The 15,268-nt window shown below is 39.4% G+C and overlaps 1 protein-coding gene across 1 annotated transcript in view; it reads left to right on the forward strand.

Moving 5' to 3' along the window:
• Window positions 1–6,648, forward strand: part of LOC145501018 (uncharacterized) — a 6,669-nt gene extending 21 nt beyond the window's left edge. Inside the window, exons 1-2 of the mRNA XM_081480586.1 lie at window positions 1–2,129; window positions 3,856–6,648. The exon at window positions 1–2,129 is cut by the window's left edge and continues 21 nt beyond it. Of these exons, the coding sequence (XP_081336712.1) occupies window positions 134–1,402 (1,269 nt within the window). The 5' untranslated portion in view covers window positions 1–133 and the 3' untranslated portion in view covers window positions 1,403–2,129; window positions 3,856–6,648. The remainder of the gene's footprint in view (window positions 2,130–3,855) is intronic.
• Window positions 6,649–15,268: the final 8,620 nt, after the last annotated feature.

The raw sequence follows: 15,268 nt of genomic DNA on the forward strand, positions 1-15,268 counted from the left end.
TGTCTAACAGGAATGGAGTGACAAATCCAACCATCACTATACCTCATGGTATGAAGTACATACCACGAGGTAAAAACAAGAAGGTCAAATCCACCTAGACAACATAAACCACTACAGGCCTCTTGAAACACCCATGGTAATTTATACACAACATAGGGTTGAACAACTCATCAACGAGCTCTACCATAGAAACCACATAGACGAAATCACTAAAAAATGGCTTTGTGAAACGCCAAAACCGCCTCGCATTTTAGAATTCTACACCCTTACTAAAATACACAAACCGACCACGGTCGGTAGACCAATAATATCAGGGTGTGAAGGCCCAACAGAGAAATTATCATCATTTGTTGACAAACTACTTCAGCCTATTGCAAAACAACAGAAGTCTTATCTCAAAGATTCAACAGACTTCATTAATTTCATAGAAAAAACGAAAGTCCCAGCGGACATTATACTTGTTTCAATGGACGTAACGAGCCTCTATACGAACATACCACAAGAGGAGGGAATCCAAACAGTATGCAGAGCATACGAAACATTCTACGTAAACAAACCTCCTATCCCAACACCACTACTAGAGCAATCGCTAAGGCTAATTCTACAGGACAACTCATTCCAGTTCGCTGGAAAAAACTACCTCCAAATACATGGCACAGCCATGGGCACAAAGATGGCAGTAGCATTTGCTAACATCTTCATGAGTAAGGTAGAAACAGAAATCCTAAGCCAAAGCGCATTTCAACCACTCGTCTGGAAACGATATATAGATGACATATTTTCACTCTGGACTATAAACAGGGATGAAATATTACAGTTCATTGAACAAGTAAACAACCACCACCCGACAATAAAATTCACGGCTGAGGTTTCTGAAACAGAAACGACATTCCTGGATACGAACATTTCTAAAGGCGAAAGATTCAAAAAAGACTCAGTTCTTGATGTGCGTACCCACTTCAAGCCTACTGAAACGTTCCAATATATACACTTTACTTCATCCCACCCACTGGGAGTTAAAAAAGGTTTCATCAAAGGAGAGCCTTCAAGACTTCTCAGAACGAACTCTTCTAAGAAAATATTTGAAGAGAAAATCAAAACCTTCGAGTCACACCTTATTGAGAGAGGTTACCAAGAGAATCTTATTCAAGCAACCCTCTCTGAAGTGAACTTTGAAGAGAGGAAACTAGCCCTCCAACCAAAACAGAGAGAAAACAAACGAATCTTGCCTTTTGTCACACAATATCAACCATTAGTGCCAAACCTAAAACAAATCCTAATGAAAAAATGGCATTTAATACAACAACCACCATTACTGAGCGAAATCTACAAGGATCCGCCCCTCGTTTCATACAAAAGAGGGCGTTCGCTCAAAGATATACTTGTGAGAGCCAAACTATAAAAGGCTAAAACACGCGCTTGAGAGTCATGCAGGCCTGTCAACCCCATTTTACACAAAAGTTTCAGGGGGTACTTGGCACCTCAAGGGGGAGTGAGTTTGATCTTATTCTGTTGCCACTGCATATGAATGAGATACACTGGGGTCTGATTGTCATTGACCTTCTTGGTAGGAAGTTGTTGTTGGATGATGGTTTCAAACTGCAGCCTGCTGGCAGTGTATTACCCACCATTAAGTATATCCTTGATGTTTTCCAGCAGCTGATGCTGGGTGCTCCATGTTTTAACAGTTTCTTTTGGTCCTCTATAAATGTTCTTGAGCGATTTGGAATGCCATCTCAGCACAACTGTGATATGACGGCAAGGGAGTGGGAGCTGTGGCGTTGGTGTGATTCTAGCAGTGAGGGACTTCATTTTCAAGGGTATCAATGGAACAGTTAATCAGTTTGGATGGCAGTACACAGAAATGAGGCATTTGAGAAAGAAGTTGATGATTCAGATCATTAAATGGGCTTCTGAGTAGTTTCTGTTATTGGGATTCTTGCCAAATGCTAGATAAAACTATTGTTAATATTATCATCTCCACAATGTATTCATGGATGTTTTCATATTTTTTGTTTCAGTTATTGTTTGGCCTTCCTGAAGCAACAGAGGAACTTGGCTTCTTCAAGCTGTGACTCTGTGAGAGTATTTCTCCAGGTGCTTCTTGGGAACAAAATGTGAGCTTGAGTGTAAGTAATTTTTTTTTTTCAATTTGTGAGTCTGGGAAGCTTTTTCATGAGTGTTTCTTAGGCAATTAAAGATACATTTTATATTTCTCATAATTATTAATATTTTACAAATTAAATTGTAGTATTAGGAAATATAAACATTACAATCACTGTTTGGCTTGCCTGAAACAACAGAGGAGCTTAGCTTTTTCAAGCCGCAAATCTGTGGGAAGCTTTTCCCCAGTTGTTTCTTGGGCTCTGAAATGTTCATTATTTCTCTTAAAAATCATTTTTGACTTGTTAATAATGAAGTAAGTAAATGTATATAAATATCGCAATCACTGTTTGACTTGCCTGAAACAACAGAGGAGCTTAGCTTTTTCAAGCTGCAAATCTGTGGGATGCTTTTCCCTGGGTGTTTCTTGGGCTCTAAAATGTTCATTATTTCTCTTAAAAATCATTTTTGACTTGTTAATAATGAAGTAGGTAAATGTATATAAATATTGCAATCATAATTTGGCTTGCCTGAAACAACAGAGGAGCCTAGCTTTTTCAAGCTGCAAATCTGTGCGAAGCTTTTCCCCGGGTGTTTCTTGGGCACTAAAATGTTCATTATTTCTCTTAAAAATCATTTTTGTCTAACTCATAAAGAAGGAAGTTAAAATGTATATAAATATTGCAATCACTGTTTGGCTTGCCTGAAACAACAGAGGAGCTTAGCTTTTTCAAGCTGCAAATCTGTGGGAAGCTTTTCCCCGGGTGTTTCTTGGGCACTAAAATGTTCATTATTTCTCTTAAAAATCATTTTTGACTTGTTAATAATGAAGTAAGTAAATGTATATAAATATTGCAATCACTGTTTGACTTGCCTGAAACAACAGAGGAGCTTAGCTTTTTCAAGCTGCAAATCTGTGGGAAGCTTTTCCCCGGGTGTTTCTTGGGCACTAAAATGTTCATTATTTCTCTTAAAAATCATTTTTGACTTGTTAATAATGAAGTAAGTAAATGTATATAAATATTGCAATCACTGTTTGACTTGCCTGAAACAACAGAGGAGCTTAGCTTTTTCAAGCTGCAAATTTGTGGGAAGCTTTTCCCCGGGTGTTTCTTGGGCTCTAAAATGTTCATTTTTGACTTCTTGAAATAATGAAGTAAGTAAATGTATATAAATATTGCAATCACTGTTTGGCTTGCCTGAAACAACAGAGGAACCTAGCTTTTTCAAGCTGCAAATCTGTGGGAAGCTTTTCCCCGGGTGTTTCTTGGGCACTAAAATGTTCATTATTTCTCTTAAAAATCATTTTTGTCTAACTCATAATGAAGGAAGTTAAAATGTATATAAATATTGCAATCACTGTTTGGCTTGCCTGAAACAACAGAGGAGCTTAGCTTTTTCAAGCTGCAAATCTGTGGGAAGCTTTTCCCCGGTTGTTTCTTGGGCACTAAAATGTTCATTATTTCTCTTCAAGATCATTTAATGAAGAAAGTTAAAATATTAATGTATATGAATACTGCAATCACTGTTTGGCTTGCCTGAAACAACAGAGGAGCCTAGCTTTTTCAAGCTGCAAATCTGTGGGACATTTGATGTTCCCCGGGTGTTTCTTGGGCACTAATACATGTTCATTGGTTACTGGTATCTTAAAAACAACAATAAAGGCTTATTTATATGTATATGAAAAGTGCAGTTTTTCACTTGTATATTGTATTCATTACTAATGCATACATGTGTATTTTGACTTTGGAGTTTAAGGATCCTGTTCATGATATTTTGAAACTGCTGTTACTTCATACATGAACCATGGACCTTGGAACATTGCTCTTAACTTAAGGTCTACCTTTGTGTGAACTATAACATGATCTAATGAGGTTTTTTTTCTCAGTGATCCCAAATTTTGAAGCCAAATTTCTGATCCCTGACCCTGCAAGTGAGAAAAAAGTTGATCTCTGATCCCACAAAAAAGATACAGTCTGATCACTCGGTGGTCCCTAAAACTTTGTTATCCCAATTGCTGGCTTGTGATCCCTAATTTAAGGTCTGTGAATGGCAATCCTACACTTTTGATCCCTGATCACAAATACCCCATTACGAACCTCGTACATGTATAAAGACTCTTTAAAAAGAGGGTTGGTATGTTATTTTTCTGATGTTTTACCTTACTAACAAAATTAAATTTGCTATATTCTACCAGTCAGATATCACTTGTCTGCACATTACTCTACTTAAGGTCTACCTGTTGTCTGTTGATTTGTCTATAAATGGACTTTTCCCATATATATTCTAACAGTTAAAATTCCATTTGTAGAGGTTTCAAATATCGGGGACCAGATTAGCTCGTATTCCCTTGTTGCTCTGCCTTCTCCAACACCAACAATTATTTTTGACTGAAGGGAGGCCTTCTTGGCAATCCGCATTTTTTTAGCAGCTTCAAGGGAAGCAGGACCAGACAATTCAAGAACACTGCTGGGTAGCTCAGTGCTGCCATTAAAAGATTTTGTCGAGTGCAACTTCACCATTGATTGCTCAGACAGTGCTTGCTCTAAGTCACCGATGTTGTAGGTTTTAAATGACATCCGCAAAGCTCTTTCCTTCCACATGGGAGGTTTGAGGTGTCTGTGTTCTTTTACCCCATTGAGTTTTGCACTTCCTACTTTGCTCAGTAGATGACTAAAGTAGTCAAGTTGGACATTTGTAAACATGAAGTGGCACCATTTTGCTGCAAAAATTAAATAAAAAATGTAGTTTTTCAAAAAAATTTAGCTAAGACCTTGTGATGACTTTTAGTACATAAGAGTACAATAAAATGGAGAGGTGACTGACTGTAAAATGTTTTTGTTTTTCTTTTGAAGTCTGGTTGTCCTTCACAAATCTGTTCCAATTTTCCACACATTGAAACAAAAATTCTCATTCATCCATTCCTAGGTGACTCAACTTTGACCAGCTGTATGTAGATCAAGCATGTTTTCCAAATTGGGTGGAGTTTGTAAATTTCCTAAATAGAAATGCAATAAATTGTTGTTGAAGGACATCCAAAAGAGTTTTCTATACAAAATCCCACACCACCCTCTACAACCCCCTACAGCAATGTTGACTCAATAACATCATTCCAGCTTAAATCGACTGTTGATTGTGTTGTTGCTGTTGTTGTTTACAGCTTAGGGTAAGTTGAGCTTTTTAATAACAAGAATCCATGAACAGATTCTGTCATTTGATTTACCACTAGTTTCCGCTGCTTAGAATCATTGCAGACTCTAAAAAATTGTGAGGTTTTGGTCATTGCTAGGTAAGGAACGCAGGAGGTGATTACGTCGGATACATCAAAACAACCCACAAGATATATTTATATATGTATATAAATACGTGAAGACCTTTATCCTCGAGTCGCAGAGTGCTCTACAAGTAAACTATGTACTGTAAACTCTGGCCAGGATTTCACTATTTTAGATCTTTTTGTAATTCAAATAGTGGCATTGACCGCGATAATTAATCGTACTCCCAAAATAGCACATGTGGGAACTTTGAGAATCTCATATTAAGAAATCACATTGAAAATAATACTTACCAGGAACACTAGGGTTGTGCGCAGAGTTTATGCACTCAACTAATTCAGCCAACCATTTCAAGTACCCATCGCATTCTTTTAAAAGTTGAGGCTTCACAATTGGAGCTTGCTTATTTCTGCTAGCAAAAGTAATACTCTGAGGTACATCATTACCAGGGTGCTTTTGGGTGTAATGTTTTTCCAGGGCCTTCCTGGTTTTAAACTGCCTTTTGCATAGAGGACAAAGCATAACGTAGATTTCAGCCATAGTACAATCCCTTACTTACGCGGTGGCAATTCAAGTCCTTGAAACCGCACCAAGATCTCACTTTAAGCAAATATGCCAAACCGGAAATCTACAATCAAAGCCGAAACACAGACATATTCAAACTTTAGGTTATGAGTATCTGCACATCATTTGAAGGCTATGATCCAGATAAAGATACTGATTCTCCTTAACCACAATTTACAAGCCACCGGACAAACCGGAAACTCAGTGCTATTGATAGTGTTAGGAGAATTTTTTAATTCAGTAAAGGAGTAGTCAGATCATAATGGTAATTCTCTGTTCATCTCTCTAATATGATCTACAACTTATTCCCATCAATGTGTCATTTTGGCTTGTTCATTTACTGTGGCACGTGCGGGAGCATACCCAGAAATTCGCTGAATCATGAATGAAAAAGAGAGGCGTATTCATAAAGAGAGGAGAAAGAGGCAAAAGCGGAGGCGAAAAGAACGGAAAAGAGAAGAAGCAAGGCAAGCAAATATCGCAGATCACCGTAAGCGCATAGAAAAAGAGGCAGCACGGATTTTAAAGGAGCAAGTCCGGGAAGTACATGCGTCAAGAAAACAGGCCGGGGCAGACCAAGACGAAGGCGCACCAAAAAAGGCTCTTTGTCCAGGTTTGCGTTCAGTGAAGGAAATTAATCCATTTCACATGATTGTCACAGGAAAACATTTAGGATCAGGTACTTATGGTTCCTGCTACCTACAATCCCAGACAAAAGACTTGGGACACGAAGCAAGTTCTCCCCTCCCCCCACTTTCAATGTTGATAATCAGGTGATTTTTCCCTTTTTTGTTGGAGAAAATGCGATATTTTCCAACATTGATTAGGGGGGAAGGGGGATACGTGATACAGCTCAAGTGTCCCAACTACTTTTGGCCAGGATTGTCTGAAAGAGATATGCGAGGAATTTTCCAATAAAGGTAACGCCAGCGATCGTCATGGCGTCACGATATTTTAGAATTTGATTTCGGCTTAATGACGTACACTTTGTTTCTGTAAATTGGACAGAACTTTTTTACGTTAGTCTAGATTAAGGTTCGGTGCAGATATTCGTGGAATATAACCCGTAACCGCCTGTAGGAAAACGAAATTTGGGACTTGCTTCAAGCAAAATGGCATTTAAGGGAAGGTTAGAGCTCGTGTCTATTACTTAAGACATTTTCCAGGATTATCAATTCGCAAAGTAGCAGATCTTTGTGTTGTTTAACAGAATAGTGTTAGATAAATTGACTTAAACCCAATGAAATGCTTATCGGTGTAGAGTAATATCACCATTACACGTATATCATCATTACACGCGACACGACAGCTTCCAGGTTCCATGTGTTTTGTGAACGCGCACGAATAACCACAACAGTTAACCACAACGGTTAACCATTTGAAAGTCAGCGTTTTGCAACCTAACCTTCCCTGTTCTTCCCAATTGGCAGAAGGTTAAAAAAATTTTAAAAATTTTTTAAACAATTTTTTAAAATTTTTTAAAATTTTTTAAAATAATACTAGTGAGCAGCACTTCAGCAACAGATCTTGTCAACTTGCTTTATTTTCTCTGACCGGTTTCGTCTGATCATACAGATTTCATCAGGGAGTTTTTGACAATATTTTTAAAAAAATTTTTTAAAATTTTTTTTAAAAAAATACTAGTGAGCAGCACTTCAGCAACAGATCTTGTCAACTTGCTTTATTTTCTCCGACCGGTTTCGTCTGATCATACAGACTTCATCAGGGAGTTTGAACAAGATACATAAAGGAACTTATTTTATACCTATTCTTTAGAGTACAAATCACGTTCCGACTAGGGTGTGAACAGCAAAAAACACCTACAAAATTGCGTGCAGGATATGACTAAAATCCTGTGAATGTGCAATGTATAATTTTGGGGCTCACGGATTTAACGTTAAATCCGTGAGCCCCAAAATTAAACATTGCACATTCGCAGGATTTTAGTCATATCCTGCACGCAATTTTGTAGGTGTTTTTTGCTGTTCACACCCTAGTCGGAACGTGATTTGTACTCTAAAGAATAGGTATAAAATAAGTTCCTTTATGTATCTTGTTCAAACTCCCTGATGAAGTCTGTATGATCAGACGAAACCGGTCGGAGAAAATAAAGCAAGTTGACAAGATCTGTTGCTGAAGTGCTGCTCACTAGTATTATTTTAAAAAAATTGTTTAAAAAAAATTGTTAAAAAAATAAAAACTCCCTGATGAAGTCTGTATGATCAGACGAAACCGGTCGGAGAAAATAAAGCAAGTTGACAAGATCTGTTGCTGAAGTGCTGCTCACTAGTATTATTTTAAAAAATTGTTTAAAAAATTGGCAAAGTAGCAGATCTTTGTGTTGTTTAACAGAATAGTGTTAGATAAATTGACTTAAACCCAATGAAATGCTTATCGGTGTAGAGTAATATCACCATTACACGTATATCATCATTACACGCGACACGACAGCTTCCGGGTTCCATGTGTTTTGTGAACGCGCACGAATAACCACAACAGTTAACCACAACGGTTAACCATTTGAAAGTCAGCGTTTTGCAACCTAACCTTTCCTGTTCTTCCCAATTGGCAGAAGGTTAAAAAATTTCTCACTTCACATTATTTGAAATGCAGGATGGAAGCAATTTGGTGGCAAAATAGTCAAGTTTGACACTTGAAATATGGTTAACCGTTTGCCGCAGATAATAAGTTAACTACATAACTACCCTGAGTAATGTCACCCTCATCCATAAGAAGGGCGATGTGACCGATAAAAACAATTACCGACCAGTCAGCGTTATCTCTGCAATCTCTAAACTATTTGAGAAAGTGCTGTTCGACCAGATGTACGCCTCCTTTGCACCAATTTTCTCGCCCAACATGTCAGGTTTTCTTAAGGGACACTTCTGCGCTACAGCGTTGATCAAATTAACAGATGATTGGAGACGCACACTTGATGAAAAAAAAGAAGTGGGTGTAGTTGCTATCGATCTCTCCAAGGCCTACGACTGCATTTGCCACAATCTGCTGCTAGCAAAGTTAAAAGCGTATGGCTTGCAAGAACCAGCCCTACAACTTTTAAGATCATTTTTGCATGACCGTAAACAAAGGGTAATATGCAATAATACGTGTTCTAGCTGGTCACTTTTACAGTGCGGCGTCCCGCAGGGAAGTCTCCTTAGCCCCTTACTGTTTAACATCTTTATGAACGACATGAACGAATCTGTTTCTGTCTCTTCCCTCCGCCTCTACGCGGATGATACAACCGAATATACGGCGGACGAAAGTCCTCTTGTGCTTCAACACGTCTTAAATCAAGACATGGAAAAACTATCTACCTGGCTTAACTACAACTATCTTCAAGCCAACGGGGACAAGACACAAGCAATGATTCTTGGGAATTCAACATACAATTACGATTTGGAGTTTGATGGCACCTTAATCGATATCAAAGAACATTTAAAGATCCTTGGAGTATGTCTGGACAATAAGTTATCTTTCAAAGAACACACAAATGTAATGCTGAAAAGAGTATACGCTAAGATTGCCGCACTTCGTCGCCTCAAGCGCTTAGTACCCATAGATACTTTATTACTTTTATACAGGAGCTTTATATTACCGCATTTTGAGTATTGTAATTCTTTACTGATTGGTATAGGTAAAACGCTCAACAAAAAAGTGGAAGACGCTAACTACTACGGTCTACGAACAGTAATGAACACGGGGAAAACTTCTAATTATGAGTCATTACTCAAACTGTTGGGCATGAGAACGCTAGAACATAGACGTATTGAACAATCTCTGATAATATTTTTTAAGTGTTTCAAAGAAAATGGCCCACGTTATATCACCAACTTATTCAAGCCCCGGGTCACGCCATACAATCTTAGAAGCAGCGGGCTAAACGTAGAACAACGCCCTTACAATAGTAGATTCTTCCACGGCTCGTATTCTTATATCATCTCTAGAATTTGGAATCAGTTACCACCGGCAGCAAAAAATGCAGCAAACGTTCCAGCTTTTATCAATCATCTTAATACAATAAACTTTGGTGGCTGCCAATGCAGTTCTTGTCTTAAATGATTCCTTTACATGTTGTATTTTTATCGTTTTTTAATATTGTATTTTCAACGAATATTTTTTAAGATATTAATAGCATGATAATTTTGTATTTTTTAATATATAGTTTTTAAATCTTTTTTTTAACATGTATGTCAAACACTTTTATCATGAGCCCCTGGCTCGGGAGACTTGGGCAACCACTCCCCGTGTTCTTGACGTAAAATAAATTACCTTACCTTACCTTTTTATTTCAATTGAACGATTAACCATATAAACCTCGGAAAGCTCTCTGTTGCTAGTTCTTGATCCCAGACAATGTTAAATGGTTTTTCGTAATTCGTATAAAGCGGGAAAAGGTATAATTCGAATGACACGTAGCAGTTTGGAACCAAATAGTGTTACCAGAATGGTTAACCGTAAGGGTTAATCGCGGCGGTTAACCCGGTGGCACTTCTGAAGCCAAAAACACACCTCGCTTTATACGCGTTCCAGTATTAGAGGGGAAAACGAAGGAAGACATGCATAATTTAACCGCGTTTAGGTAGCAGCAACGCTTTATTGCTGTCCACAGATTAACTCCGCGAAACGGTGACGACAAGGCGAAAATATCCACTTGCCCGGCACCTACTGTTTCAACTGAATTTGCATCATTTCTGTTTCGCGCCAATCAACCAACCCTCTAAAGACGTAGACAAGGTCGTATTTTTCAGTGCAGGAAATAGAAACATCCTTTTTAAACACAACATCTTGTGCAAAGTTGCATTTCACGGGCAAGCAAGTGGGCCGTTTGCCCCTCAAGAGGCAACAGAAGGTCATGCCACGGACTTACCAATCGCCTACCGTAGAAGGTCATTTACAAAGATGACTTTACATTTCTTAGTGCCCGACCAGGTAAAACTTGTCATTGTATGTTGTTTCTTTTTAGTAGCGCTCGTTAGCTGTACCCGCGAGACGTTACAACTCCCCTCTTCTCCAAGCTTTGTTAGAGCGAGTGGTGTAACATTCTTTAAATTCTTCTTTCAGACAATCCCAGACAAAAGACTTGGGACACGAAGCAAGTTCTCCCCTCCCCCCACTTTCAATGTTGATAATCAGGTGATTTTTCCCTTTTTTGTTGGAGAAAACGCGATATTTTCCAACATTGATTAGGGGGGAAGGGGGATACGTGATACAGCTCGTGTCCCAACTACTTTTGGCCGGGATTGTAGGGTCTTACAGAGGACTGGATGTTGTAGTCAAACAACTAAAAGTTAAAAAATACAGTGGAGAAACGCAAGAAGTTGCAGAGACAAGAGTCCGCAATGAATTGATCTACGAGGCTCGGATTATTAACAAGCTGGGTGACCATCCCGGTCTTCCTCTACTTTTCGGAGTATGCAGTAAGTGTGCACCATTTCGCCTTGTCATACAATTTCATGGCGTGAAAGACTGTAGCTCAGCGCTCATGATTTGCAGCACGCTGACCAAAATGGCAATATCAGCTGTAACAGTGTGGCTGGATGTTATACAAAAAGTGGCAGAAGCTCTTCACGTCCACAACGCCGGATTCGTCCACAATGACATAAAGGGAAACAATGTTGTTCTGGACAACCGGAATGAAAGAAAGTACAATCCCATTTTAATTGACTTCGCTAAAAGCTTGCCAGTGACTGGTCTCAAAGGACCCAAGGTTCTCTTGGCAGAACAGCAGACAAGATACAAGAAAGAGTATCCGCACATTGCCCCAGAAATAGTCGCAGGAAAACGAGGGCAAAGTATCGCCAGTGACATTTTCAGCTTCGCCCATATGACAGAAGTTATTTTCACGAAGGCCAAGCTGGGTACCCTGCCCGATGTACTTCAGAGAGCTTTGGACTCTGATCCACACAGAAGGCCAGCTTCAAAGGAAATCCTTGCGCTTCTTTGAACTATATTTCTTGTTTTAATTCTAACCTGTTTCTTGCTCTGAGATTTAGTGAGAATGCCAAAACGTAGAAAGTGCGATTGCAAAAAAAAATTCAGACTCGGGGTTGGGAACAGGAGACCTAACGTGTTTTATTTTTTTGCGCATTCACTTTTGTTATTTTCTCATTCCTTCTCTCTGAGAGCACAGAACTGGCCATTCAATTTGAATAATTAAACGAAGACAGACTTTGGCCTGGTTTATGGAGAGTGTTAGTGTGTTATGTTCGTTTTAGCCTCAAACAGTTTATCATTCTCAGATTTCCGTTTTAACAATCGATTGTTTGGTCTTAGTTTGTAGCAATCCAACAGGGATACAGAAGAGCAAAGTACTGATTTGTACTAGGTGCACAAGGATCGTTTGTATTCTCAGTTTTCCCTGGCCTTTGGCCAGGTTGATAAATGAAGAACTCCTTGACCAAAATGACATGATAAATTTATATTAGGCCGGTTTGAGTGGTCGTGGTAAATTGATTAAATCGGACAAGAAATCTTTTGATACGAAGAACTATTGAGTTGTAAGTGTAAGTAGAGTGTTTCTTTGGACGCTACTTTCAGTAAATGGAAAATATATAAAGATTTGTTAGCTGTAGCGAAATTTGTAATGAGCGGCACTGGTTGAATACAGAAAGATCTCTCAGTTCCAGTTCCGGTGTTAGATACCAGAGATAATATCAAAGGTACCACGCATAATTCATATCATGCCTTAGATTTTCGGTTATAACCAAGTAACAACTGGATACGAAAACCTTGGTGTTGATTAGTTGATTACGAAAAACAATTTGGCTTGTATTTTCCCTGATTTGTAGTGAGACTGAACCATAGCAGCCTTTTTCCCATTTCGTTGGGCATTAATTAAACGGAGACATTTTCGTGTGAATATTTTTACAGTTAAAAAACAACACGGTTTGAACGCAACAAAGCCAACTGTTTTTCTGTTTCGACAGTGAAAAACGCCATCGCGAGTACCATCAATTTATAGGTTCGAGTGCAGTGGATTAGCGCCGGCTGCGCTAATGTTTCCAGAAAGAAAAGGTTTTTAATTACCTTGATTTTGTTTTCAGAATGATTCCGTTGACAGATAGATGCCGTCTTAGTTTGATTTTTTAACACGTTTCTTGTCAAGAAGCATCAAATAAATTATACCCTGCGGTTAAGTTGGCTTGGATTAAAACTAGACCCCCTCACGACTTTGCGCTATTCACTAGCACAAAGTCAGTAGGGGGCAGCTATTTCAGAACCTCATGAATCTCGTCGTGTTTTTACACAAAAACAAACAAAAACTGTTGCACTGTCCAGCAAGAAAAGAAAAACTGAATCACGTGACCAAGTGTAAAACTGACATCCTGACTCATACCCAGGTCTCCCAGACAGTGTGAGAGAACTTTGTTTCCTGCCTCTTTCGCAAGCTCACCTGGCAGGAAAAACATTGGCCACCTGGGCGATCAAAATTACCATTACACACGTTCAAAATAGTTGAAATAGGCATACAGTGTATGATCAAACCATAGAAAGTTAATTGGCTGTGAAGTTGAAGATGCTTCTGCTACATTGTCCCTTAAGAGGAATTCTGGATTGTTGATTGTTTGTTGACTGATTGTGTTATTGAGTTCTGTCTATCTGGTTTCTTGTGGATTTTTCAAGCAATTTCAAGTCTCAGAATTTACGGTTTAGCAACCTATATTTTGTTTCATGGGTTTATTCTTTACTTATTTATTTGCAGCTGAATATTGAATATGAGAAAACGGACCAATAACCCTGTGCTTCGCAATCTCTGACGACAAATAAGAATCAATAGCATCTGGGAAGTCTGTGACACCCTTGTGATTGTGAAAGTTAGTGTGTATTGGAAGAGGACAGGAATAGTCGAAACCAACTGGCCAACCAAACTCCAGAAAATCACAAACTCCATAACTGCCATACTCTTGTAAATATGCTCTCCAAACAGGCAAACAAAGTGACAATGGCACTGGTAAACGAAGACCCTCAAAGTTGTAAGCACGAGATGCAAAAATTCGGGCATGTAAATTGAGAAATAACCGGAAGATAAACCAAACGCTCCACCAGGCGCACTTGTCGCAGAAGGTCATGAGTCAAGCACAGAAAGTCTAGAGTCGGACAACAAACACTGAGATTCAAGCGTCGTGTCAAAACCGTGCAAGTCAAGTATTGGACCTGAACAACTGTAACTTGCGTGACAAGAGGCAACACTAGAACATAAACTGGAATCAACCACGGGCGAAAATGTCTTGAAAAGTCTAGAGTCATGAAAGTCTATAAAACTATTATCGTTTGAAAACACAGTACCACTCAAAAGTCAGGCGGATGTGCTACGAGGCGGTTCCAAAGGTGCACGTAAGTGAGAAGCTGAAATTCCAGAGCAATCCTCGGAAAACTCGGTGTGCCTGGCGATTGTGAGTGACAAAGTCCAACACTTGGCACAAATGTGCTGAAACCATTTTCTCTCATTGCGAATCATCCCATAATGATCCTTACTGTGCGTACATTTACCGGTTTGAAAATCACGGCAAAATAACACGGCACTGGGCTGACGAGGAGGGCTTGAATTGCTGACAGGTTTTCCCATAGCATGCAGGAGTCGAGATTCCAAGTGAGCAAACAAGTCGCCCCAACGAGCACGACCACACTCGATTTCAAACAAAACAGCAGCAGGTGAACTGTGTCAAAAGGTACATCAAAACCACAAAATGATCGAGACGTCCAGTTCGCTTATCAGGAGGAAGGGTTTTTATCTGCAAAATAGAGGCGTACCCAGCAGCGAATTCGGCGAGGGTTAGCTCATCGTAATTACAATCTTCGGACACATATGCAAGACTGAGGTAGCTATGAGGCCATAACTGCAGAACGATCACTCAACTAGTAAGTTTAGCAGTCTTTCCTGACCACAATTTCTTACCTCGGGCATGTTTCTTGTTGTTGGACGCAATGCCCTTGTCTTCCAAGTTGCTCGAAGAGAGCCCAAGCTGATCGATTTCAGTGGAAACCCTCTGGGTCAAAACTGGGTCAGCACAGAGTTGATTAATGGTCACAGAGGGCTCCTGAACCACCGTACGTCCAGTTGGAAACTGCATCGACAGAAGCAGTTTGACTCTGTAAATGGGCGTTCCGCTTACACAGCACGTGAAGCTTGGTCTTCGACTTTGTCACCTCTGCACGAAGTTCTAATTCATTGTTCTCTGCCTTGGCCCAAGCAACAGCTGTGGTTAACTCGGCGATCTTGCCTTGTGACCCATTTGGTCCTCTATTCAGAGCGAGAGGCATAGAAGACTGACCAGAAGGATTTCCAGTACTGGTACCAGGTGGTGCTGTTTCTTGCGGAAAGT

Source organism: Orbicella franksi, chromosome 10 (genome assembly GCF_964199315.1).
Source record: "Orbicella franksi chromosome 10, jaOrbFran1.1, whole genome shotgun sequence".
NCBI lineage: Eukaryota > Metazoa > Cnidaria > Anthozoa > Scleractinia > Merulinidae > Orbicella > Orbicella franksi.